This window comes from Aquila chrysaetos, chromosome 22 (assembly GCF_900496995.4).
Source record: "Aquila chrysaetos chrysaetos chromosome 22, bAquChr1.4, whole genome shotgun sequence".
Lineage (NCBI taxonomy): Eukaryota > Metazoa > Chordata > Aves > Accipitriformes > Accipitridae > Aquila > Aquila chrysaetos.
The window spans coordinates 9,769,588-9,795,171 of NC_044025.1; the positions used below are offsets into that span (position 1 = coordinate 9,769,588).

At 61.2% G+C, this 25,584-nt stretch overlaps 2 protein-coding genes across 5 annotated transcripts; both read right to left on the bottom strand.

Annotated features, from left to right (window-relative positions):
* Positions 1-5,771: 5,771 nt before the first annotated feature.
* Positions 5,772-9,708, bottom strand: LOC115334268. The gene is made up of 2 exons (XM_029998284.2): positions 9,082-9,708; positions 5,772-9,041 (listed from the first exon to the last, which is right to left on the bottom strand). Exons 1-2 carry the CDS (start codon positions 9,706-9,708, stop codon positions 8,409-8,411), a joined length of 1,260 nt encoding a protein of 419 aa, XP_029854144.1. The 3' UTR covers positions 5,772-8,408.
* On the bottom strand, positions 5,772-25,112 carry ARHGEF37 (Rho guanine nucleotide exchange factor 37). 4 transcript variants are annotated; one of them, XM_029998281.2, is made up of 14 exons: positions 23,047-23,291; positions 21,236-21,377; positions 20,679-20,896; positions 20,133-20,256; positions 19,571-19,718; positions 18,451-18,650; positions 17,781-17,911; positions 17,127-17,231; positions 14,945-15,055; positions 13,379-13,708; positions 12,293-12,421; positions 11,739-11,934; positions 11,128-11,300; positions 5,772-10,728 (listed from the first exon to the last, which is right to left on the bottom strand). In XM_029998281.2, exons 3-14 carry the CDS (start codon positions 20,880-20,882, stop codon positions 10,519-10,521), a joined length of 2,061 nt encoding a protein of 686 aa, XP_029854141.1. In that variant the 5' UTR covers positions 20,883-20,896; positions 21,236-21,377; positions 23,047-23,291; the 3' UTR covers positions 5,772-10,518. The 4 variants fall into 4 exon arrangements, with proteins under 4 accessions (XP_029854141.1, XP_029854142.1, XP_029854140.1 ...); XM_029998282.2 differs by lacking the exons at positions 21,236-21,377; positions 23,047-23,291 and adding an exon at positions 24,807-25,112; XM_029998280.2 differs by lacking the exon at positions 21,236-21,377 and having other exon boundaries at positions 20,679-20,898; positions 23,048-23,291.
* Positions 25,113-25,584: the final 472 nt, after the last annotated feature.

Below are 25,584 nucleotides of genomic sequence, written 5' to 3' on the forward strand. Positions count from 1 at the left end.
GAGCGCGAATGAGTTTAGTGGCCTCAATTTAATTCCCATTTGTACATGGTGAAAAAAAAGAAAAAAAGAGGAAGAAGAGCGAAATCACGGATCGGCATGGATTGGCTGGGATGGGGATGCGCAAGCTGCAGCCACGTGGGAGGCACGAGCTGCCAGAGATGCGCCCAGCCCCGGGCAGAGGATGCTGCGCTGGCAGCAAGGATGGGTGCTGCAGGGGGAGGAGAAGGACACATCGCTCCCGCTGGATGTGCCCAGCATGCCCGAGCCCGGGCTGGGAGAGCCGCTGCAGTTTCACGTAGCTGGAGCCCATCAGCAATGGAGTACACCAGGCACGGGGCTCCCCCCCATCCCGGCTGGATAGCCGTATCAACAGCAAGCGCATGGGCTGCCGAGGGCCAAGCCGAGCCCTGCGGGGTGGGTGCCTGCGTCTCCCTCCTCTCCTCGCCCCCGGGATGTGCGTGGGACTGGAACAGACCCGGCTGCGGGAAGGCTGGAGGAGGGAAGACACCACTTAAAGCCCCGTGGAGCCGGGGCTCCGATTTCAAAAAATAAAGTGAGGATTTTCATCTGTATTTGCTTAGTGAGTTAATGACTTTATTTCTGATTTGATGCTCTTGTCTCTGATGACTCAGGCACAAAAAGGGAGACCAGATAAGAGCAAAGAGGCCCGGCCAGAGGGATGCTGGTGGCTGCTCAGTGCCCAGCATCCCCCAGCCTGGATCCCTTCCAGGGGATTCCAGAAATGCTGTCAGCATCGGGAGTGGGACCATGGGCATGGGGAGGGCAGCAGCTTGGGGAGGTGAAAGCAGAAGCAGCCATCCCTGATAAGAGATGGGCTCTGCCCTGTTATGGCTATGGCAATTGCACTAACAAGAGCGTTAGGTATTTTGTACTTGGTATGACCTGCCCGGATCGCGCTGTACCACCCCGGCCCTCTGACCTCATCCTCTTCTGGGAGGAATAAACATCTGCTGTGGAAGAGAGCAGACCTTCTCCTTCCCCTGACACCTCCAGCTGGAACCTGGCTGCCACTCCCTTGCCCCTGGGCCATTGCAGAGGCCTGGCAGGCAGCAGGGAATGCCCCCAGACTGGGGGAGTTAATCAGTCCCAGAGCAACCCAGCCCCTCCTGCCTGCATTTCTCCATCACGAGAAACAAACAGATGTGTTTAGCCTGAATTAGCTGTTTTCGATTGGGAAGGCAATCCCAATCTCACTGCATCCAGTTCCCCCCCAGCCTAAACAAGAAGCTGGGCAAAACATGCATTTTCTTTGGTGAGAAGGAGGTTTCTCCTCTCCCTCATCTCTTGCTTCCAAGTTTTGTTGAGCCCCACAGAGATGTGAGCAGAGCTCTCTGCAGCTGGAGGGCTAACATCTCAGCTCTTCCAAATAAATAGAAAATGACCCAGTTTATTTTTCTCTTTTCCCAAAGTCCAAGCACCCAAAAAATGAGGCAGTAAGTGGAAGCCACAAATAGATTTCACGTATTCTGACAGAGCCAGGAGATGAAAGCAGGGGAAACAGCTCCTTCCTCCCCTGCTCAGATCCTGGTACGGCAGCAGCACATCCTCCCCGGGGTTAGCTTCCCCGGGTCAAAGAGGCAGGAGAGGCTTTGGGGCTGACCCCAGCTCAAGTCCCACGTTGCCTACCAACTGCTTAGGAAAGCTGCCATCCCCTGTCCAACCCCAAGGGCTCCAGTGCTCTTTGCACCCGAGGGTGGGGAGTTTTGGACCAGACGAGGTCCCCAGGCTGGTGCAGGCAGGATGCCGGCTTGCTGGCCTGTTGCTCCGAGGAACATCTCACTGCTGCGGTTCAGCTTCACAGCCCCAGGATCTGCTGGCACCGCAGCTTGATGCGCCTCCGCTTCCACCCGGGAATGGCTCGGCGTGCAGGAACCCCTCTTTCCCTAGGTTTTTTTTCCCTCACTTATACAGTCCCCACACCCCTTGGGGACCAGGATCTTCTGAGGCAGGGTGGGAGCCTCCCCAGGGCTGCTCCCATCGGCCTTGCTCCAAGTAGTAAGGTGAGCGGCAGAACGTGCCCAGCCTTCAACTATTCCTATCACGTCCCATCTGGAGACAGAAATCTGCCTGCTGGCTTTACAATTAAAATTGAAATTATTTGATTACAGGCCTTCATTAGTAAAAACAAACACCAGGCAGCCTTCCTCCCTCTCCTCCCCCCATCCCCGCCCAGCCGTTCCTCCCCGGGGCTGTTTTAGGTAAATCCCAGCCAGGATGTGGGCTGGGCACACAAAGGGGGTTCGTGTCTGCAGCTTGTAGCTACAGTCAGGTGCAGCCCAAAGGAGACAAATTTTAGACCCACAAACCACCTCCTTCAGGTAGAGATGCAGCAACAATCTTGGATTGACGGCTTGATGGACCGCTGCCCAACAGTGGGTGTAGCGATGGCTTTAGCAGCAGCAGGACGTTTCCCAACGCTGCACAGCCTGTTGAATGCTTGCAGACCTTACTGGGGGGCTCCCACAGCCCTTGGGGCTTCTGATTTACACTTTGACTCCATGCCCTTTGTTCTATGAGTCTTTGCAATGGGGTCATTTGCACCTTCACACCAACCTGGACTTGCCATTGCCAGGTCTGTTTTTCTTCCCCGGCAGCTGGCTAATCCTGCGGGGAAAGTGGGGAGCGCAGGGAAGGGCTGTGCCGGCACGGAGCAGGCTGCCCGTGGTGTATGCAGATGCTCGAATCCCCAAAGCTGCAGCAGTTCTGGGGGAAGTAATTCAATTAACACTCGGGGCGTTGGGAACAGGCTGTGCAGGCTGGGAGAGGAGGAACGCTAATGAAGGAGGGCTTGGGAACGCTGCTGGGTTAGAGTGCCGCTCGCCCGGCTGCTCCCAGTACCTGGTTTTCTCTAGCCGACAGGATGGCTCTGGGCAGTGGGGACGTGAGGTGGGAATTAGGCAGTCTTTCTGCCTCTGGTGCCTGATGCAAGAAGAGGCCATGAAACGGCTCTTGACACTCAATCGGTGGCCCGTTTGAAAGGGCCTGTGGCAGAAGAGGTATGCGCTCTCGCCACTGTGGCATGCCAGCTGGCACCCCCGCCAGAGTCCCATGCCTGCAGAAGGCGGGTTGACCCCCTGCCCTGTCCCTGCCCGCGGGCAGGGGCACTTCCCTTTGGTGCTCGCCTGAGCTTCTCCATCCCTGCCTCCCACCCGCCTTTGCTCCAGCAAAAAGCTGCCTTTGGGATCTCCCCAGCGCCACAGCACGTGCGCTAGCTGGGGCCGTGCCTCCAGCTGAGCTGGGAGCGGGCCGAGGAGACTGAGCCACGGTGCCTGCAGACCGCAGGGCCGGGCTGGCTGGGACTCAACAGCCCCTTTAGCCCTCCCTGGATAAGGAGGGAAACCCGGGCCCAGAGCCGCAGGGCGAGGGGGCTGCAGCCGCAAGGCTCAGGCTGGGGAGGAAACCCCCGGCTCGGGAGCAGGACCAGCCGTGGCAGCTCCAGCTGCGGCAGGGGACGATGGCAGCGCCTGGTGGCACACGAGAATCACCCACGCAGCTTCTCCCTGGGGCGGCGAGCCCGTCCGGGCAGGGGAGGCCATCTGCTGACCCACAGAGAGGGGAGCAGAGCTGGGGCTCCAGAGCCCCTGTGTCCAAACTGGCTCGAGGCAGCGCTGCCTTTGCAACTTGGGGGGCACCAGCACGCCAGATGAACAAAGGGTTGTATTTGGGGTGCCTTTGCAGGGATGTATTTGGGAAGCCTTTGCAGTCTCAAGTACCTTTGCGCCAACCAGGTGCAGCCACCCCGAGAACGCAGGCACGGGGTCGTGGGAGGAGACCTGCGGCCATGGGCGTCTGTCCCCTTTGCCAGGCTGGGCAGTGGGACAGGCGGCTGTCACAGGACCAGCGGGAAGGCAGAAGGGTGCTCCGCACCTCCTCTGTGCCACGCTCGCTCCTTAACTCCTGTGGCCTCTGGAAAGCCCCGCAGCACTCTCCTGCCAGCGGAGTGACCTTGGGGACAGGATGAGCCTGTAAGGATCTGCCTTTTGCTGCCAGGCAGATGAAGCCCCTCGTGCCACAGGGCTGAGGAAGCCCCAAGGGAAAGGGTGCATCACCCCGGGACCACCGGCTCAGGGTCTGCCCGCCTGGGGACCCCCTGAGACATGGCGGGGCAGAGGCGCATGGTGCAGGGGCTGGCATGCTGGCTGAGCTATTCGCCGTGGGTAGCGTTGCCTGGCCGCCCCGGCTGACTCATGTCACGTCAGGGCCAGACTGGCTTCCCAGCGGCATGAAGCCTCCCCCTGACCGGTGGCACTGGGCCGAGCTGTGGCCAGGGCAGGTGGCGGGGGGGGCACAGGTTATAAGGTTACGCTGAAGAAAGAGCAGCTCCCGGCGGGATGCTCCCCTCCCCAGCTGCGTGCCATCCGCCTGCCCAGCCTCAGCTCGGCGCCTGAGGATGCTCCAGCTCCATCCCCCGTGCAATGTCTGGATGCGGCCCAGGGATGGCAGGGTCCGGCTGCAGGTATGTGCTCCAGCAGTGGGGTCCGGCTGCAGGGGTGTGCTCCAACAGTGGGGCTGAGCCATAGGCGGGGGGGGCAGCGGGGTTAGTCCCCTCCACCTGGGCAAGTGTCACCAAGTCGGTGGCACTAACAGCATTGTTGCCCTACCCAGGCTTGCCTTGTGGGCTAAATCTTTAACCAGATCAAGGGTTTAACTTTATCAGTGTCTGGAAAAATGTGGCACCGTTTTCCTGGTGCAAAGTATCTTGATCCCTGCAGAAATCCCAGATGTGGCTCCTTTTCCTGGGCTGCAGCTCCCTGGCGCTTGTGTCTGGCCCTTCAGCACAGGGACCCATGGGACCATCTGGGGCAGGGAGCACCCCGTGCCCCATGCATGGCCTGGGCTCCCAGCTGGCCCCATCTTCCCTCCAAAAATCACAGTTTGCACAGACCCAGGTGCACCGGCACGGTGCCAGCATCAAGGAGCCGGCACTTTCCCTTGCAGGGTGTACCTGGGCACAGATTGTCCTCGCAGCGGGCAGCGTGGGAGGAAAGCCACTGCGGGAGCAGAGACTTCGGTGTCCCCTTGAGGGGAGCCCCACTGCTGGCACCACAGTCTCCCTGCCAGCCCTGCCGGCTCCCCAGCCCTGGAAAGCCTTCCACAACCCCTGCCCAGAGCAGGATGATTGATTATCGTTATTAAGGCTGGAGAACAGTTTCTGTGCACATCCAGGTGGTTCAGGAGCAATTAGTCACCCACTGGCGAGGTGGGGGCCAGGCTGCCCCTCTGTCCCTGCAGAGGTGGGAGCCCTCCATCACCCGAGCGAGGGTCAAAGGCAGCTCCTGGCACTCCCGGCACAGCCGGAGGGAGCCCTATCTCCTCGAGGGCTGTATCTGATGGGCACGCTCCCTGCCAGCCCTTTCTGGTAAAGGGCAGGGCTTTGACAGCGGTGCAGCGCCAGGGCAGGGCTTGGACCTGAGCTGACTCCCGCACCCCCAGGCCATCTGATGGGGGGAAGGCAGAGGGTCTGCAGCCCCCAGCCCCATGGCAGAGATTTACCCCCATCCAGGGTGATGCAGCACCTTGTGCTTTTACATGGGGTGGGCGCAATGGAGGGGCTGAGGAGGGGAGGGGTGCTCATCCCCAGGATGGCGGGTGCCACCTGGCAGCCCCCAGCACAGTGGTCCTGTGGGGCCACACCAGGCACAGCTCCAGCCAGGGGCTCATCTGGCAGCAGTGTGACAGCAGGGACATCGGCAGCAGACGGCTGCCGGCTGGAAAGGGGGGGGCATAATGATGGTCCATCTCAGCAAAGGTAGCAGAGCATGAAAGCAATTTCACACTTTATTAGACAATTCAGGTGCTGGCTGCGCAAGCCTGGAGCGAGCGCTGCTGCTCACACCTCCGCTCCTGTCTCGCAGCCCCAGGGCCACTCTCCGTGGGGCTCAGCCCTCCCTCAGGCCACGCAGCACCATGCTGATCACGGCTGGCAGCATGGCGAGCGGAACCAGCGTGGGCGGCAGGGGACCAGGGTGCCGAGGCTGCTTCTTGTGGGCCACCCTGCTCCCACACACGGGCGGGCGCCTGGGAACAGTGCAGCCGGCAGCCTGGCTCTGCTCGGAGCCAGCTCAGCCCGGCAGTGGTGGTGAACTCAAGCACCATGCCTGCAGGCACAGCTCCGCTGGGGCTGGCTGTGCCCTTCAGCCCAGGGCAGCCACCCTGCTCCCGCTGGGTTCCCCTGCTCCCCTCCTTCCCTGCCCACCGCAGCCCTGCTGCACCCGTACTCCCCTCCTGGCACCCCGCGGTGAGAGGACGGGTCTGGGTTTGGGAGCCTGGGCTTGGGGCTTCCCTGGCAGCTGCTTTCCTCTCGCGCCTCCCTGCCGCCCGGGTGCCCCAGCAAGAGCCAGCGGGCACATCGACACCTGGGCACGCAGCCATCCTCCCCGCGATCCAGGTGTCTCCATCTGGAGATGTGCTTTGCGGCTCCCCACCCTGCCCGCAGCTACCGCCGTGTCCCCGCAAAGCAGGGGAGAGCGGAGTCTGACCTGCCACCATCCTGCTCTCCGGCATGTGGCCGGGCTGGCGCCCTGCACTCTGGGGACACGGCTGTGCGCTGTCACACCCCACGGGTGGACACTATCCAAATGCCTGCACGTCCAGGATATGAATCAGCCCGGACGGGAGTGCAGCAGCCGCTCCTGGACAACCCGAGCTGCCCGGCAGGCTGCTCCGGCAGCCAGGCTGTGCTGGTGCCAAACCTCTTGCGGGTCGGCAGGCAGGTTGCAGTCAGCAGCGCCTGCCCGGCTCCGCTGCCACCTTGCCGATCAGCCCCGGGCACGGCAAGACCCCGGCCTGGCATGCATTTCCCTCCCCCTTGCATGGCTCTGCTCCCACAGTGCCGAGACACGGCACAGCGGCGCCCGGCCGGGGTGATGCCTAACCTTGACCCGACCTCCTGGCGAGGAGCCATCGCTGCCCAGCTGACCCCCCATGCCCCCTGCCACGAGCATGTTCCGCCAGGCCAGCCAGAGCATTCCTCCCGGGAGAACCTGTCCTTGCCAGGCTATTTAAAGGCACACTTTTGCCCTTTATTCCCCTTCGTGTTTAGGCTGGAAGAGCCCCGTACCCTCCAGTGACTCCAAGGGGGCACTTCCAGGCTCCGGGCAGCAGCAGGTGGAACAAGTTTGGGTGAAATCATGGGAGAAGAGAGGGATGTCGGTGCCCCGTGTCCTGCAGCCAAGTACTAGGCCATGTCCTGAGGACAGACCCCATGGGGAAGGTCCCACGGCCGTCGAGGTTGGCAGCAGGACTGGTGGGTACTGCAGAGCCCAGCTCAGCCCTTTGGGTCCAAAGACCGGAGGAGCTGCACAGCTAATTTCCCTCTTCCTAGCAGGGACACCCACAGCACGCTCCAGCCGCCGCCAGGACCTCAGGGTAGGCAGGGCACCAGTGCCACAGCCGCTGAGCAGGGTGCTGGTGCTGGCCGCCTCAGCACCATTCAGAGGAGCCTCTTGGTGCCTCGGCTGAACCAGCCTGGAGCACAACCGCGTTATCTGGCAGGGGGCAGGCAGCCGGTGCCTGACACAAGCAGCGTGTCCCCGGTGTGCTGCCACCTCCCGCAGAGCACTGGTGTGTGGCTCATGTACATCTCCCGGTGGGATGTGCGTGGGCTCTTTCACCTTGCCCTTCATGCCTGTCAGCCCTAGCAAGCGCTGGTAGTCGGACATTTGATGGGTAGAGCGGGGACCCAGGGGAGGCAGCGGGGGTCTAGGACACCTCGCAACAGCCTGCACCCCCATGCTGGCTGCAGGCAGGGCAAAGAGCTTCTGGCCAGCACTGACACACAGGCAGCACCGGCGGTGGCTGGAGGGAGGGAAAGGGGAGCTGTTGTTTCAGAGCACATGAAATCCAGAGTCCTGATGAGTGGGACAGAGAAAGCCCAACCAGTTTTATAAGCTGCCTATCAAGTCCTGCCCGCCACAGGTCTCCTTCCAGCGGGCAGATCAGGGCACAGGCAGCAGCAATTTCTCAGCGCTCCTTGTCCCGCTGTCACCTTTCACCCTCCAAAGGGTCCCAGGCACCTGTGGGCTACAGAGCAGGACCTGCTCGAGCCACTGACTCCTGCTGTTGCCTGCACTGGCGCAGGGCTGATTGCATCTGCGCCCCACTGAGCTCGCAGGAAGGCAACTCGGGAGGGAAATCCGACCTGATGTGATTTGATTAGGAACGGAAAAATCCGGAGGAGCCATCAGCAGCGAGCTGGAGGTGTAAGCCCTGCTGCTGCAGGGCTGGGGCTGGGCAGGGGACCCTCAGAAACACAGCCCCTGCGCAGCGGCCCTCGTCCCCACACCCTGCCCGCTTTCCCTTCCTGAGGAGCCCATCGGCCTTTCCCCAGGCTGGGAGCATCCCCAGGCTATGTCCCCATCTCCGGTGCTGCCGTCCCCTCCCAGGTTTCATGTGGGTGAGCATTTGCTTGGGGCTTTCAATGGCACCTGGGAGGAGGTAGCAAGCCCCCAGCCTCCCCACAGATAAAAAGTCCCAGGACCCTGCAGGTACAAAAGAGGGTGAGCCCCACAGACAGCTCTGCCCCAAACCAGGCACCTGGACCCACGTGTGGGGTGCACAGCAGCATCTGGGGCCTGTCCCCACCTGCCCGGCACCCACCTCATCCCTCCCCACACGGTGCAAGCTTCAGTGAGGACACGCCACCTCTGCCCCCCCCCTGCCCAGTCTGCAGCCACAGCCGCAGGGCAGCACTGCGGGAACCCACACCCAGTCACCAAAGCGCGTCCTGTGGGGAGCCCGTGGGTGGCCAAGCCTGCCGCCTCCCTGCCAGGCAGGGCGCAGGAGCCAGCATGCCAGCGCTCGCCAGTCAGGCCATTGCACCTTTGATGTGGGAAGCGGCAGGTGCCCAGGGCAGCCGGGACGACGCCAGGCTGCTGCACCGGCGGGTGCCTCCACGCTCCGCTGCTGGCAGTGGGTGAAGGGTGGGCAGCGTGGCACCGTGGGCTGAGCTCTCCCATGGAGGGAGCACGGTGCCAGTCCCTGAGGGCTGCAGCCGGGAGCTCCCGAATTCCCCTCTGACACCATGTCAGCACTGCCGTGGGCACGGCTCCCTGACCTGAGCCCCATCAGCATCACGTAACAGCACAGCATCAGAGCAAGCCATGGGGAAACTGAGGCACAGAGCTGCGACGTCTCCGTCCCCAGACCGAGCCTTAGGTCAGGGTCAACCCACACAGGTTGGTTCTCCCCAAAACCTCTTCCAGGGGGGGCTGTGCTTCTAGAGAGCACGCGTGTGTCAAACCGCTGGAGATTTGCGCGGGTCGGCGAGGGGGACGGGGTGTCCCGAGGACCCCCGGAGCCGTGCTCTTCACCCCCAGCCCCGAGCAGCACCGCCTGGGAGGGAAGCGGCGCGCAGCTCGCCTTCAGCCCCTGCCCCGGCACAGCCGTGCTCACGCCGGTACCGCCAGCCCCGCCGCCTCGGGTTGTCCCCACGCCGCCCAAGGACACGCACACTCCACCGCAGCGGCGAAACCCCTCCACGGCCTGCCAGCGCCCCCAAACCAGTGCTCCCAGTGCCGCCGCCGAGGCGCGCTGGGCGGCGGGCGGGGCGGCTCTGCCACCTCGCGGCCGCGCTGCCACCGCGCCGGGCTGCCACGGGCGCTGCGCAGCCCCCCCATCAGCACGGGTGGGGCGGAGAGACGGTGTGATATAGTATAATGTCAGCCTATCGGTCACACGAAATAGCATCGGTGGTGTACAGAGCGCTCCTCGTCACCAGAGCTCAAAGCGCCTCTCAAATGGGTCAGCGGCATCAGCCCCGCTGCGGGGCGGCGGCGGGGGGGGAAACTGAGGCCGGGAGCGATGCTCGGTGGCCAGGAGGGCTGGGGAGGACACACAGCACTCAGCCCGGCACCCGTCCATCGCGGCCGGTGCGGCCGGGCGCACGCTGACGTTGCCGTGCCCTTTAGCAGGACGCGAAGGCTGTGCCGCCGAAGGGACCACAATGGCACATCAGGGTGGGCACCCAGGCAGGTGTGACACCCCGGTGAGGAGCCGTGCCTCTGGGGCTGCTCCGCATCGGCCTCCGCACTCAAACCAGCGATCCCCCTGAGGGCCTCTTCCCAAGAGCCCCAGATGCTCCGTGCCAGGCTGAAGACCCCCTCTGCAGCACTGCACTCTTTGCAGCTTGGTCCTGATCTAAGTGGGGACAATGCTGTCTCGTCACCCCTAGGGACACTTTTGTCACTGATATGGATTTCAGCAAATCCCTGGAAAACTGCAGCCACCTGCCCTCACTCCCTCATACGCCTCTCCTTTGTGCAAACACGTATGGGACATGGCACCCTCACGCCTACCCATCAAAACGTGCCTCCTGACTGCTGTCGCTTGCACCCACATCCCCCGGGCCGTATTCTGCCACCTGCTTCCCACCACCTTCCCAGCCTGGGGCCACCACAGCCGCCCCCCTCCAGCATCGCCCGTGACGAGCCCTCGGGTGCCAAGCAGACGGCTCTCATCCAACGAAGCCTGTGCCCTTGGGTGCCGGGCTGGCCGGGCTCACACAGGCAAGCTCCAGCCCATGGGCTTCTGCAGAGGGACTGTCACCAGGTAGCTGGAGGGCACATAGCCCCTCTGGCCGTTCACATCCACCAGACTCCACTCCTTGCTCCCCTTCTTGTCGTAAGGCTCCAGCACCACCACGGGCTGCCCTGCCTGGAGGCTCACCTCCTGCGGACTCCTGGCTGCGAAGGAGAAGCCGGCAACCACCTGTGAAAGGCAGGGGAAGGAGGGAGGAAGCCCTTGCTGGATGCAAGAGTCAAAGGGGGAAAGGACATACCTGGCAGGGCAGGACCTAGAAGGGACATGGAGGTTGTTTCCAAGAGGGCAGCGCAGTACTGCCAGCGATGGAGGGACACTGGGGACCCCACCGAGCACAGTTCTCTTGCTCTGTCCACCCCTGGTCCCAGCAAGGCAGACACCAGCCTCACGGGGTACTCGGCCAGGGGCTGCGACACTCCCCTGCTAGGCACATGGCTGCACATGTATGACCACGTGTGTGCTGGAAAAGCAGGTCCACCTTCCCACCCACATGCTGCACACGCAGGGACTAGCATGGAGCTGGTGGGGTTGCTAGGAATGGCCCTGGGGGGTGTCCCCCACTCTCACCTGGAAAGCTGGGGTGAAGGTGGCCACCTGGGGCCTGGGAGCTTCAGGTGCTGCATATGAATGTCGCCTTCCCTCTGTGCTGCTCTCCAGGGCTGGCATCTGCATCCCAGGCTGCTGGCTTTGTACCGGACAATAGGGCTGGAGTTTTCCAGCAGGCACAAACCCTCGGGGACCTGGAGGACATGCACACACACAGGTCATGGGGCCCCGCTGCCTGGCACATGTGGGACTGGTTGGAGGAGAGAGGAATGACAACTCGGCTGTTGCCTGGCATGGCACAGCAGCCCTGTTCAAAGCGGTCCATCACTAGGGGATATCCAGCAGCAAAACCCCACAAAAAGGGGTTTCAAGTGGTTTCTGTGTGCACGGGATTCTCCTTTCCCAGCCATGATGAGCCACGAGTGCTCCCTCATAGGGAAACCTGAACTTTACAGCTAATGGCTATGGGTGCAGCTGGCAAAGCAGAGGTGGGTTTGGGCTGAGCAAACCCTGGAAGGGAGGACTCGGGAGGCAATGGCCCACTGTTTCATCCAAGATGAGGAAGTGGTTCGGGTTTGGTTTCTGACCCTGGTGCCGAGGCGGGGAGAGGCTCCCTGTAGCGCTCACAGTACCTCCAGCATCCACCAGCCATCTGCTCGTGTTCCCCTTAGTGTCCACACTTTGCAGCAGAGCTACAATCTGTCCCCTTTGCAAGGTCAGGTCCAAGTCTTTGCTGCCACTGATGTTGCTTGTCACTTGGTAAAGTTTCTCTGGGCCGTGCTTGCTCACAAGGGAAAGGACCTTCCGTTCCTCAGCAGGGTTCAGAGGCTGGTGGGGAGCAAGAGACACAGGAGCACTTGATGAGACAGGCAGGAGATTGAGGCCCTCCATGTACATGTACTCTCCTTTCTGCAGGATCACACCCCAGTGAGAGGTTAGAGGAGAAACTCCTTCACACTATCTGCTCTACCTCATGGTTTGGAGATGAGTGTCTAGAACCAGAAGAGCTAAGACTGTTTCATCCCTGGTTATTCCCAGCCAGCTGCTGTTGGGGGCTTGGGGGAAATACTGTGGCTGTGGCAACCCCCCCGTGCCACTTTCTGAGCCAGCCTCCACCCCAAGGAGATGTTCTGCACTGCGAAGCCACAGTCCAGCTGGCCTGAGACACCCCCTTCCCAGCTCCTACCTGTGTCGCAGGGGTCGGTGTGACAGTCTCAAAAGTCTGGCAGAAGGTACGGAGCTGAGCACCAGACTGCTGCAAGGTGTCTTCCACCATCTTCCAGAAACTGGGCAGAGGCATGCGGCCATGGGGCATCTGTGAAGACAGACCCTGAGATCAGAGAAGGCCCTGGGGAGGGGAAGAATTGTAGGTAGGGTCAAAAGAAAAGGAACAGTTAGAAAAGAGGTGAGAAAGCAAGAGAACAGACCTGGCCACTAAAGATGCATCTTGCACCTAGGATGTGGTTCCCTCTGGCAAGGAGAGCTGCTGCCCTCTGGCTTTGAGCCACCTACCCCGGGCAGGGCAGTCACATGCAGGGCTCTTGGGCCGTACCCAGCCCACCACAACAATCCCTGGGTCCTGCTGTCCTGCCCCAAGCCCAGAGTCCTTTCCACCTGACTAAAAAGGGAGACAGGTGGATGTAGCTCTGGGGTAGATGTCTGCAGTGTAAGCATCCCAGACTGAGCAAGGGGAATCCACCCTCACGACTAGGTATGTACAAGTAGTGCCTGACGGGATACTTCCACGTGGCTGCATCTTGTTCTCATCTTGGTCATGGGTCAGGCCAGGGCCATGCTTTACCCCAGGGCTCTGGACTGGCCTGACCCACCACGTTTGCAAATGTCAGGCTCAGTGAGTGCCATGCAGTGAGGAGTCCTGGGAGATAACTCCCAGGGGATGGAGGTTCTAGGGATGCTCGTTCCTCAGGCCAGGAGCCGTCCTTCTCCTCCTAGCCTTCCCAGCACAGAGCTCTCGGGAGCTCAGAGTTAACACTGATCTCTCAGGCAGCACATCAATAGATTACCAGTGGTGTCCTCAGAGAGACAGCAGGCCAGTTCCTGGCACTGAAGAAGAGACAATTTGGCTTTCCCCAGCCTAAGGGGAGATCCCTTACAAATGCTAGACAGGGAGCTGTGTGTCTGCAAGGGCAGGCTTGGGCTACAGCAAACCTTCAGTGCCCTGACATCCAAGTGGTGTTCCAAGCCTGAAGAAGGCAGGTCTGGCTCAGCATGTGCGCCGGTTCGGGCACGCAGGCCAAGGCGTCACTCTCACCTGCTCTAGCTCCTTTTGTGCCTGCTGCAGGACCTGGGCAGCCAAGTCCCGTTGCAGGGCACTGAAGGAGCACAGTATCTCCCCCAGGAGCTGCAGAGCCACCTGGTTGAACTGCGGGAGCTCAGCCACGAGCAGGGCATTGATGGCAAGGTAGGTGTTCATGGCTGCCTCCTCGTCGTACGTCACGCTGCCCATCTCGCTCTTCCGCTCCTGGATCTCCTCATAGTCCAGCAGCTTGTCCAGGCGCTTCTTGACCAGCTGTTGTGGCCCCACCAGCATGTCTGAGAGGCTGCAGAGGGGCTGGCAGACCAGCCTGTCTAGCCGTCGCTTCTGTGGGGCGAGAGAACCCAAATCTCCATGTGAGCCCCCCAGACAGGCCCAGCTGTCTGCATGGGGCACTGTCTTACACAGGAGAAAAGGCTTGGGGACCTGTTGAAGGGCTTGTGCAGAGTGGGGAGCATCTGAGGCATCCTTCCCTGAAGGCACACAGGACGCCAACCAAAGCAAACCCTTGGTAGAGAGCAGTCACGCATGCCACGATTCAAAACTTGTGCTCCATGCAAATGGTCAGGTAGGACCCTCACGCGCAAGGTCCCATGGGCCAACGGGGGTGCTGCAGTGACCGTCCCATGCAGGTCACAGTGTCCTGGTTTGACGGAGGCCCTCAGGCCAGGGTCTGTGTGGTTATCCCAGGTAGCTACCCTCCCTCCCCATGCTGGCGCTCCTTGGGGATGCCCGCATCCAGGTGTGGGGTTCAGGCTGCCCTGCCACACTCCTCACTGCTTGGAAAACCTCCCTGACTGCGCTCACGGTGGCAGTCAGCACCTAAGAGGGAGTCCTGGAGAAGCAAGCAGGGGTAGTGGAAGGAGACAGATGGGGGACTCTTGGGCTCCCAAAGGCGAGGACGGATGCCCAGAAGGTGTGGGTAGGTTGGACTGGGGTTTGGCAGCAAATGCCTTGTGTGAGTCAAATAAGCAGTACGCCTGGTTTCCCACCATCCTCTGCTCCGCTGCAGCCCTGCCTGCATGGCTGGCCGTGAACATGTCAGGGCCCTGAAGGCACAAATAGTCTTTAATGGCCCAGACCAGTCTCACCTGGGACCTCCACCCACACCCCTGCCCACAGGCCATTTAAGGGCCTTCGGCTGCTACTTGACTATTGCTGTGGGTGAGCTGATTTCTGCTTCTGTCTCCTGGGTGGACCTTAGACCTCTGCTGTAGGTAGCTCAGCTCCTGGATGGACCCCTCAGATGGACATTGCAGCTTGTCTCCAGCCCTGGATGGACTTTAGAGCTGTGTTGTAGCCATGTCTCTGGCCCTGTCTCCTTTTGTTTCCTGGATGGACCCTGGGATTGGTTCCTCAATTCATGTGTCTGGGACTGCTGATGGACCCTGTTACCTGCCCCTTCGTGTTCAGGCCCCAGGAGACTGTGTCTATCGGTGAGGACACTGCCTGCTCTGGGAACCCCTCAGCTCTTGGCTGCCCTGCCCTGGAGCCAGCCTCTGCTGTAACCTGGCAATGCTTGGCTGTGACCCTGAAGGAGATATACAGGGAAGGAGCACTCACAAACTCTGGGAAAACAGTGCAATGGAGGTATTCTGCAAAGCGTTGGTACTGCTGGGCGGGTCCCTCATTGATCTGCAGCTCACACTTGTGTGGGGTGGGCAACAGGAACGCCTGAAAGGGAGAAAGCCATCAGACCTGATCTGCAGAAGCTGCCCAACACGAGCTAACCCATTTGTAACCGATCCCTGTGTTCCCAAAGATGTGCCAATGTCCCAGTCTGGGTGCTCTGTGCTAGCAGCCCAGTGGGACTGATGCTCTGGGCTACTCTTGTCTGCAAGCCAGGGAGCTCATGCAGGTGTTAACAAACCTCTCCCCTTGAGCAGGAGTCATGCACTGGCTTGCAAAAGCACTCCTACCCCAGCAAGATGGCCAAGGCTGCCCTGTGGCCCCAGGCAGTCTGCCCCAGCTTGATGTTGCCTGGTGCTTTGACACTTGGGTTTGGTGATCCAGTAGCTCTGTGGAATTTCTTGTATTTGTGTACAAAATCTTCCCCCTGCCTCTGTGTGGAGAGTGAGGCTGGTGGGAAAGGAAAGCAGCTAGGGATGGTTTGGGTGGACACCCTCCTCTGCTTTGAGAGGCTTTGCTCTAATGTTAACTCTGTGGGCAGCAGCCTCCTTCCTCCCTGGAGGTAGATTTTGACCCAAAACCTCTAGACCCGGGGAGGGGAGCACTGAGCTCCCAGAGCCCCTGCCTGCCAAGAGAAGCCTGGCCTCCGGCTCTTCCCGGGCTTAGCTTTGCTGCCCCTTGGAGCGCTGCTCCTGCAGTCAGTCCTGGAGCAGCAGGAGCAGTTTCTGTTTGATTCTCCTCAACCATGGCTGCCATGGGCCTCTTTTGGAGTGCCCTGATCTCTGTCCTAAATCCTGTCTTTTTGCCTGTGGTCATGTTTAGAAGACCCTTTCTTTGTAGTCCTCCTTACCACAGGAGGGACTGGAGACAGAAATATAGAAGGGGAAAGGGATTGACCCTTTGAGCAGAAGGCGGCAGCTCTGAGACCTGTGTGCTTTTCCTCAGCCCTACAGGGGCTCTTACACAAGCAGAAGTGGCTGTGATGATCTTGTACGCACCAAGATTTGCCTCTCCTTGTGGTGGAGGCACTGGTACAGACAGATGCACAGGAGGGAACTGCCAGCCAGCACAGAGGCCAGGCTGTCTCTGCCCTATGAGAACATGTCTTCATCGGCTCCTCAGGATGTCTTTGAGAAGCTTTCAGAGGGAGAGAGATGGGGCATGCATGCAGCCCCACCTTCCCCCACCAGCAGCTCCTCTGAAGCTGCATCCAAGCCCCAGCATGACTCCTAACCACAGCTTATTCTCTAGGCTGCCCAGCCTATTTGCAGACACTTAATGTCCTGGCTGAAGCCAAGAAGCTGGCTTACAGAGATGCAGCTTACCGAAGAGCAGTGCCAGGCAGGTCCCCAGAAGCCCTCGATGTCCCAAGGAATGGTTACACCCTGTTCCCCTAGCTGATGCCACATCTCACTGTCATACAAATTGCCATCCTCATGTTTTTTCTTCTAATCCTATTTTACCCATTCTTTGGGCTACAGGGAGTCTTTCTGTTCCCTTTTCCTCCTTCCCAATCCTATATGGGGAGCCCTTGTCAATATTTTCATGACAAGGTGTGTCCAGCCCTTGAATTGCTGCTTTCTGAACCCTCTGCCATTTCCTGAGACTTTCCTGATTATATAGTCTCTGGGGATTTCAAGTTCGGCCATTGCTCATACTTTCATTTCCCTCAGATGCCCCAAGGGATTTCCACGAGAAAACCACACCAGCTACTCAGCCAGGTCATCTCAGAAGGGAAGTTTGTTGTTTCCCTGACTTGGGGACACTTCTGCCTTATACCTGTTATGCAAGAATTCCCAGGATGAACAACACTTAGCCTTCTCAGCTATTTAATGCCTTGAAATAATGATCAGTTTAAGGACCAATTATTCTCAAATGACAACCAGCTCAGACTGGATCAACGAAGCCTTGACTTTGTTTTAAGCTCTGCTGGACCTGAGCGATCCTTGGACACTGGGCAAGGCCCCAGCACAGCATCTTTAGCTGAGAGATGCAAGTCACTGAACATCCCCAGCTGACACTGGTTTCCATAGGGCTTGAAAATATTCTGCAACCCCAAGAAACAGGCCATGAGGCCTGAATGGGGCCAACCGCCTGCAAGTTATCAGGGTTTTACCTCTAAATGGCCGAGGTAGGACGCCACATTCTCCTTCAGTACAGCCACGCTGGACACCACACACTGGAACTTCTCCTCCAGGTCGTCGTACTCCCTGTCCTCCATCTGCAAGGCAAAAGGCAACTTATCCCCAGCCCGGGCAATGCCTCGGGCAGGGCTGATGCTCCTCACTGGGTGCTAACGTAAAAAGCAGCCAGGCACCTGCCTGAAGCTCACAGTGCTGGGGACAGGCAGGGGAGACCCTGAGAGGCGCCAGGAATCTGAAAAGGGCCAAGACCTAGGGTGCTTGGGATGCGTGCAGACGCACGGCTTTTGGTGTGGTTGCAGTGCTGGGGAACACCAGGGTGTCTTTCCTTTTGCTGGGGTGCCTGAGGATCCTGTGGGTCCTTTGGGGGCCAAAGCACTCCCCTGCAACGCTCTGATGCAGGGAGCAAGGTGTGTACCTGCATCTCTCCTACCCTGCTGGTCCTTGGGATTGGGGACCAGGAGCTACCCTTAGGCTGCTCGAAAATGGGACTGTGGCTCATGTGACAGCGTGGGCCACTGGGTGTCAGCATTGGCCAGCTCGACTCCGGTCGGGAGGCAGCGGAAAGGCCCAGAAATGACCCAAGGAGAGGCAGTGGGTCCGCAGGCGGTGGGGTGAGGGCTGCCCACCTTGGCCACGATGCCGGCCTCGTGCATGAAGAGCCGGCTCAGCCGTGTGGTCTTCTTGGCGATGGAGTGCGTGTTGAGGCGCGCAAAGCGGTCCCGCAGCGTCAGGTGCTCGGCCTTGTTGTATTTGGTTGCTGCCTCGGGTGGGGGCACACGAGGTGGGAGGAAAAAAGATCAGAAGAGGAAACTTCAGGGCAGCATCCTCAGCAGCCTGAGCAGGCAATGCGGGTGAGCAGCACCGAGGCCCGGAGCTGACAAGTCGTGATTAACAGGATAAGCACAACCCACATCAAAGAAGGGCAGCCTGGGGGAAAGTACTATGAAAACCAAAAAGAAGAGCAAGCTCCTGTTTGTGGGGAGCCTGATTTCTCCTGTCCCAAGGGCAGGACTGTTCCTCTCATTCCCCAGCTCCAGGAATGCAGGCAGACCGGTTTTGTGCTCAGCCCCCCCATGCCACCCTTCTCCTGCAGCCTTCAGGTCTTGCCCAGAGTGGCATTTGTAGGACCAGAGCAGTGCCAGGAGCTGCCTGCACGACTCTGCAGCTCCACCGGGCAGGATGGGTGCAGGGCAGGAAAGCTTTGAACTGACTTAAGTAGGAATTAGCACAACACCAAGGGAAGACAACTGGGGTTGGGCTGGGGCTTCCCAGACGCTGTGCCCCCTGCCCGCTCACCTACTTCTCTGCGCCGTTTGTACTCGTTGATGTTGGCGTTGACCTGGGTCATGGCACGGACGGCTGCCTGCAGGGCCGGGTAGGCGCTGGCACTGGTGGGGGTGTTCTCCAGGATCTTCCCCAGCAGCAGCGGGTATTTGGTGACCCTCTGCACAGGCATCACCAGGAAGAAGCTGAGGTCTGACGCACCCGTGTGAGGCCTGATGGAGAGGGGAATTGCTCGAGGTGGGCATGGAGATCTGCCTTCCTGCCTTGCTGCTCCTCCCAGCTTCTCTGCAAACATTTTGGAGAGAAAGCAGCGCCTGTCCAGCTGCAGGGGAGATTTGCTGCCTTGGACCCGCAGGCAAGCTGTGCCCAGCAGCTGGGGGGGGGTTTCTGGCTGTGAATCCCTGCTCCCCGCCAGCTGCAGGGCCACCCCCCCCAGGAGCGCTGGCAGGGGGACGCTGTCCCCACCAGCCCTGAAGGCAGTGCCAGCCCCCGGCGGGCACCCTGCCTCCCTGAACAGTGCAGCGCTTGTCTAGCTAGGAGGCACGGGATCGGCGCTTGCGCTGGGGCAACGGGGAGGGAGGGTGTGGGCAAAGTGCAGGCAGGCTGCAGGCAGGACTCCCCTTCTACCCGCGCACAAGGCATCGCTCATTTGGGAGTCACATAGCCTGTGCCCTGAAACAGAGAGCAGCAAATCCCAGCAGCTCCTCCACTGCCACTCGTGCTTCTCCTGGCTCCAACAGTGTTTGTGACCCCCTCGATAGTTCAGGAGGGGTTTGGCAGGTCTCCCGGGGCCAGCCCATCTCTCTAGTCAAGCTGGGGATCATGTGCTCTCCGTGGGCACAGCCTCTCAGGTTGTGGAGCAGGCAGGAGCTGCGGGTGCCACCCCATCCCTTGTTTTGGGGTCCACCATAAAAGACCACCAATCTGTAGTGCCCTGGGGGCAAGTGGCCCCAAGGATGCAGGACAGTCTGCCAGGGACTACACCAGGCAATGCCACAAAGGTGATGGCTGTGATATTACACTCAGCCTGGTGGCACGTACCTGTGCAGGCAGATTGTCCAGAGAGGAGAAGGGCCAGGACAGTAGGTAAAACAGGGAGAGGAAGGTGGTTGCCTCAGCAGCAGGTACCTACACTGTTGCATTCAGGGTCTCCAAGATCTCCTCCTGCAGCCTGGGGTCCTTGCGGTAGCTCTCCACCAGCAGGAGGGCATGCTCATAGCTGGCACAGTAGATCTTGTAGACGGTTTCCATCTCCTCCTTGAACTCCTGGAACAGGGCGCCTGGAGAAGGAGAGTAAGGCTGGAAAGGATGGTCCTTTCTGTTGCCTCAGAGAAAGGTGGAGGTTTCTCCCCAGCCTGCCTGAAGGGTGAAGCCAGCAGAGCAGTGCCAGCCAAACGTGCTGGGGCAGCGCCCTGCACCCCAGGCATCTCTGCTAAGCTGGGCCTGATGCTGCCCCCCACCTCACTTTTTGCAGGCTGGGCAGGTCTGCCTTGCCCCTGTGGGGTGAGCGTGGGTGGCTGCCCATGGACGGTGGTGCGCAGGCAGCAGCGTTTCCCAGAGCCGAGGGAGGTGCAGGAGGTCTCAGGGTGGGTGGGCTGGGGGCTGCACCCAGGCACAGCGCTCGGCAGCGGCACTGTCAGCACCAGCAAAGGCACTGGTGGGCGTGGGTCAGCTCTCGGCGCTGCACCACTTACTGATGCAGAGCAGCTGCTCGTGCTCCTGAGTGGCCGTGGCCTCGAGACCCTTCAGAAACCGTCTGGAGACATGGAGGATGTCGTCCGTGTTAGAGAAAAGTCCTTCCAGGTCAAGATCAGGCAGCTGAAGGGAACAAAGATGCCCCAGGGTAAGCCGAATACAACAGACAGAGGTGGGTCGTGTGTTCTGGAGGCACTCACGCCCTCCTGAGCACTGGTGTCCTTCCAGCTGCCCCACGCGACACCTGAGGAGCTGGAGCGGTGCTCTGTTTCAGGAGGCACTGCAGATGCTGAGACCTGGCTGTGCTCCCGAGCTGGGCAATGAGGCCTTTTCATGTTACAGATGCAGGGTTAAAGCCGTACGACAGCTGTACTGGGTCAGACCCAATGTCCCTTCAATTCAAGACCTTGGCTGATCAGGGGAGCCCAGGAAGGTGGAAGGTGAGCAAGCGTGACCTCCCTGGAATGATCTGGGCATCTCACAGCTCTTGACAGATTCACCCCACAGCCCCCAGCCCCTGGGTGGGGAGACGTACCCCATCTCACCTGCTTCTTCTGGAGGTGTGCCCGGATGTCCGACACGCAGAGCTGGATGTTGTGGACATAGCTGGCCTCGGTGGTGATGAGCTCCTCCACGGCCAGCTGCTGGCTCAGCTCCATCCTGTTGCAGGGCTTCACCTCCTCGTAGATGGCCTCTTCGGTTTCAGCTGCGTCCTCGGCATCGGGGGCTGCCCCACGGGCACTCGCCATCTTGGCGGCACGCTCTGCAGGGGGTGGCAGGGGGTTAGGGACAGGCTGTGGCAAGGGCAGCCCCGGGACTGGTGCTCCAGTGCCTAACCCAGCTCAGCGCCCGTGCTCCCTCCCCTGTGCTGTGGGGACCCCACAGCACATCCCCGGGGATACTCAAGCCATCTGCATTTACAAGCAAGGTGTGGATGACGCTCCAAAACCATAAAACCATAAAGCACTGCAAGCCAGGAGCGGGCTGGCTGTGGAGGGCAGGCACCCACACGTGGCAGGCGAGGACTTGCCACACACACGTGCCCAAACTCCGACGACCACGTGCAGGGCCAGGGTGCAGGCAGGGGCCTGGCAGCACACACCCTCACTGGGACTGCGCAGGGGCCGGTCCCCGAGGGCAGAGCGGGGTTTGCCACCTCTGCCCTGCTCCTCGCTGCCGAGGCTAGCTGTTCCCTCCCTGCCTCGGCTGTTGGTGCCTGGCACGTTGCCTTGTGTTCAAGAGTCCTATTCAAAGTACAAAGAGTGTTTTCGCAGTGCTTGAACAAGAGACGTTTCTGTGGCACGGAGAACTGGCTTAGAAGTGACGGGGATGGGGGGAGAAGTGGGCGAAGCTGCGGGCGCCTCTGCCAGAGACGCTGGCAGCCCCCGTTGCACAATGCCCGTGCCCTGCCCAGCACAGCCCACTCCCCTCTCCTCTCTGCCTGTGGAGAGCTTGAAAAATCAGAGCTGATTCATGCCATTTCCTTCTCAGGGAACATCCTCTGCTCTCACTGATAATGAGGAGGATGGAGCAGCTCCCAAAGCATCACAGATAGTGCTCAGTCCCAGGCAGGAGGCCTTGAGAGAGCGACACGGCACAGCCCACACCAGCCCAGCGCACAGCTTGGCTGGACCCAGACCCCAGCCAGGAGCAGGGAGGGATGCTGCCAGGCAGCCTGCCTGTGGAGGCTGCAGAGGAGGTGAAGAGCGAAGGCAGGGTAGAGATGGCTTGGCAGGATAAAAGCGAGACGGCACAAGCAGCGGCACAGGGAGGGAGGCTCTGCCTCTGCCCTCCATTGCCTGCCCAGCCAGTGCCAACATCCACACCCAACCATTAGCCAGACTGCGACACGCCAGGTGCTCGCTTCGCAGGCTGCAGCCCCAGGTGCCTGCAGCGGGAGCAGGGAGAGGGGCTGGCAGGACAGCCCGAGCCTCTTCTGGGGAAGGGTCCAGTTAACAAGCGGGTGATGCAGTTGTGAGCACCGGGCAGGGTGAGTGTCCTCTCCTGGCACATGCCCACTGCTGCGCTGGAGAAGAGCTGGGCTTGGCACAGCAAGCAAACGCCGTGTGAGAAGGTATGAGACCTCTGCCTGCCTTACAGGGGCACGTGACGCTGTCAGCTGTCATCCCTGCCCTCTGCGGATTTGGCTGCTGCCCGCGCCTGTGGCATGGCACTGGCTGCTATGGGACATGGGGAGTAGGAGACACTTTCCTGCTTCCCTTTGGGTGCTTCCGAGAAGGATGCCCATCAAGGACTGTCGGACAAGCCCAGCATCCTCTGCCTGGGGGTGACAGCAAAGTCCTTGCTCAGAGGAAGGGCTGCAGCGGAGGCAGGCGGAAAGCCGTGATCTGAGACACCCCCTGAGTCCTGGAGAGATCCCCTGCAGCTTGGGGGCATGTGGGCAGTGGGGCGTCACTGCTCCCTGCGCCAGCATCCCCCAGGGCACACAGCTGCTTTGGGGGGGTTGCCCCCCAGCTGGGGAAACCTCTTCCCCCCCCCCCCCCGCCCGCCCCGGCCTGAAACACCAGAGGAGCAAGGGAATTGTGCAAAACTAAAAGGAATCATTTCTGGGCAGCATTGGACCAGGTGGAGAGAGCAGGAGCAGGTTTCATTCCCACAGCTCTCCTCCCAGGCAGCTGCCTGCCATCGACATGTCACCGCCGCCTCGGTGGCTCCCAGCGTCCCCGGCTGGAACGGGGGGCCCAGGCAGCGTCCCCAGCCAGCACCGAGACCCGCACGCAGGGGATGCCGCGGCAAGCCGGGGCGGGGGGGGGGGGGGGGGGCTGCCTGCTCCGGGCCCACAGCTCCCACCCTGCGCCCCGAGGGACAGGCTCCGGCACGGCCGTGCCCCCCCCCCCCCCCCGGCGTCACCTCCGCGCCCCGAAACCCCGCCGCCCCGGCCCCGGCTCTTACCTGCGGCGGAGGCAGGGGCCGGCGCCGGGGAACCGTGCCCGGCCGCGGCCGCTCTCCCGCTGCCCGCGGCAAGTTAATGATAAACCCGCTGACGCCGCAGCCGGGGCGGCACGGCCGAGCGTGGGCAGGACGGGCCGAGCCCACGGCACGGAGCCGAGCCCGCGGTACCGGGTGACGGCACCCGGGCTCCTTTACCGCCGCCGAGCTCGGCCCCCGCCGCCCCACCCGGCGCGGGCAGGCCGGCAGCGCCGGTCAGATGAGCGGCGACGCGCTCCCTGCGCAAGCCCGGCGGCAGCGGCGGGGGCGGGGGGGGGCTGGCAGCCGTCCAGCCGGGCTGGCAGCGGGGGCACACGACGACGGGGAGCTGGGGAAAGCGAGCCGGGGCAGTCGCTGCGCGGGGGAGGGCTCTGAGCTGCAAAAGCAGGTGGTCCCCCCAGCGCCCTGCCTGGGTCTGTGTTAGCCCCTGGCATCGCAGCGGCAGCCCCCGTCCCCCCCCTTTCCCCCGTTGTCCGCCCTCAAACCGTGGGGCAGCGCGGCCCCCGGCGTCCTGGTGGCCTGCGGCCGGGCAGCAGCTCTGGCTGGAGGGCAGGGGACGCACCGGCTCGCTCCTGCCCTAAATAAACAGGGACAAGTCCGCTGTGTCTTTTTTATGGCCTTGCTATGGCTCCGGTGTGTGGCCGCCTCAGCACTAGCTCAGGGAGGCCGGTTGGTGCCCTGGTGCTCCCACAGCCCATCCATGAATGCACAGGTTTCCCCCTCGTTATCCCGCAGGCAGGCACACCCCTGGCCACGGGCCCCTCTGCTCTGCCATCGCTTCCCAGCTGCTCAGCCGCAGAAGAGGGTTCGGAGCAAACAGAAGCAAAAATATATAACTGAGGAACCAGTTGCACAGATTGGGCCATTGGGAGCTAGTTAGTTGCTCTTTGGTGTGAAGTTGGTTTTTTGCTCTTGAGGTGTTTGCATCCTTATAAACAAGCTATTGAGAGGAGAGAGGCTGATGTGCAGCCAGCTCCCGCAGCTGGGAGCTCAGCCTCGGCCTGGCCACAGGGAGGGGACAGTGGCACCTGTGTTTTTTCAGGCTGACCGACAGTGTCCAGAAAGTGTCACAGTAAAAAGGACTCAGTCGTTCAGTGACTCACGCAGGTCACAGGCAATGTCTGTGTCTAGAGCCAAACCACCCCACAGGTCAGGACGAGCTCTCCAGCGCAGCCCTTCCTCTGGGTCCATTTCTGAGGGTGCAAGCCAGCCCCCCCAGCTGAGGTGTGGGGGCTGATGTGGGCTGGGCAGGGCAGCATGGGGGCCCACACACATCTGCCCCACTGGCTCCCACCCAGTGCTGCTGGTGCCAGGAAGGCCAGCCTGCCCTGCTGCCTTCCCTGCCTGCATCCCATCCTGCCCGCGGAGAGCCTGGGTGCAGCTCATGGGGCTGTGCCGGGGTCCCTGAGCCAAGAGCATGAAACCACCCTCCCTTGTCCCTGCGCTGGAGGGATGCTGCAGCACACAGGAGCGGTTGCGGCTGGATAAGCTGGGCAGCAACACGGCAGGAAGAGCCAATGATGGGAAGAGGCAGAAGCATTAACACCCAGGCAGGTCTTTGGGGGAGAAGCCGACGCACAGCGATGTCCCCTGGCTGGGTGGGTGGCTGAGGTTAAAGCCACCCCACAAGAATGGTTCCCAGGCTGGCCCATGCTGTATGGGCTTAGGGAGAAACAAGCGGCCATGGGAGAGATCCGCACATGGCTGGGTAGCAAGAGCTTTACCTGGCTGTGGCCTTGGGGACACAGATGTTGTCCTTCCTCCCTTGCAGGTGGCAGCAGGGATTCAGTCCTCGCCCAGGCGCTTTCTGAAACAGCAAAACACCTGGCCAGGCGGCCTTTAGGCTGGCATCGCAGCAACGTCAGGAGTTCCCCAGCTCCATCCTTGGGCAGGCGCTCTTACTGCTGCATCCAGCAAAGCCATCACCCCTGGAGGCACGTCACTGCCACTTTGCTCCCAACAGCATCTTGCGGCTGATCACGCCAGGGTAGGAACCACGCTCCTGCGGCTGCCGAGGGAGTCCCAGCAGGGCAGCGGTCCCGCCTCGGACAGTGTCCTCGCCTCGCTGGGGACAGCACAGCAGGGCAGCATCCCTGGCCACCCGCTCCGCCCCGGCCGGCTCACACCATGGGCGTTGCCTCGGGCATATTTCCCATTCCAGTCCGTTTTTTCAGACACTGGGTAACCTGGCTCTGGTGAGTTCTTTGCAGGATGGCCTCGCTGTCGAGACCTGCGGGAGTGGCTGACGCCTCCTTCCCCCCGGTGCAAGCCGTTTCCTTCCTGCCGTGCCACTGGCCCCACACTCCTCCCGTCCAGCCCCGGGGCTGGGGCTGCTGCGGCTCCGCTTGGCTCACTCCAGTGGCTCGGGGACCGGGAGCAGCGTCACAGTGCTGTCACCACTCCAGGGCTTCCCAGGGAGTTGCGAGAGTAGGCTGGCTGCCCTGGCCTGGCTCTCCTTACAAGGGAAAAGCAAATAGGCGCTGGCTGGTCGAGCACAATTGT

Excerpts from the sequence above, each read along its gene's own strand:
- ARHGEF37 (XM_029998282.2), bottom strand. The coding sequence starts at position 20,882 with ATGGCGAGTGCCCGTGGGGCAGCCCCCGATGCCGAGGACGCAGCTGAA. Across the intron at positions 17,232-17,780 it reads AGGCCGGCATCGTGGCCAAG|ATGGAGGACAGGGAGTACGA; the intron begins GTGGGCAGCCCT and ends TTTGCCTTGCAG. Across the intron at positions 11,301-11,738 it reads ATGGCTGGTGGATGCTGGAG|GTCCCCGAGGGTTTGTGCCT; the intron begins GTACTGTGAGCG and ends CATGTCCTCCAG.
- LOC115334268 (XM_029998284.2), bottom strand. The coding sequence starts at position 9,708 with ATGCTATTTCGTGTGACCGATAGGCTGACATTATACTATATCACACCG. Across the intron at positions 9,042-9,081 it reads GTTACGTGATGCTGATGGGG|TGTCAGAGGGGAATTCGGGA; the intron begins CTCAGGTCAGGG and ends GTGCTGACATGG.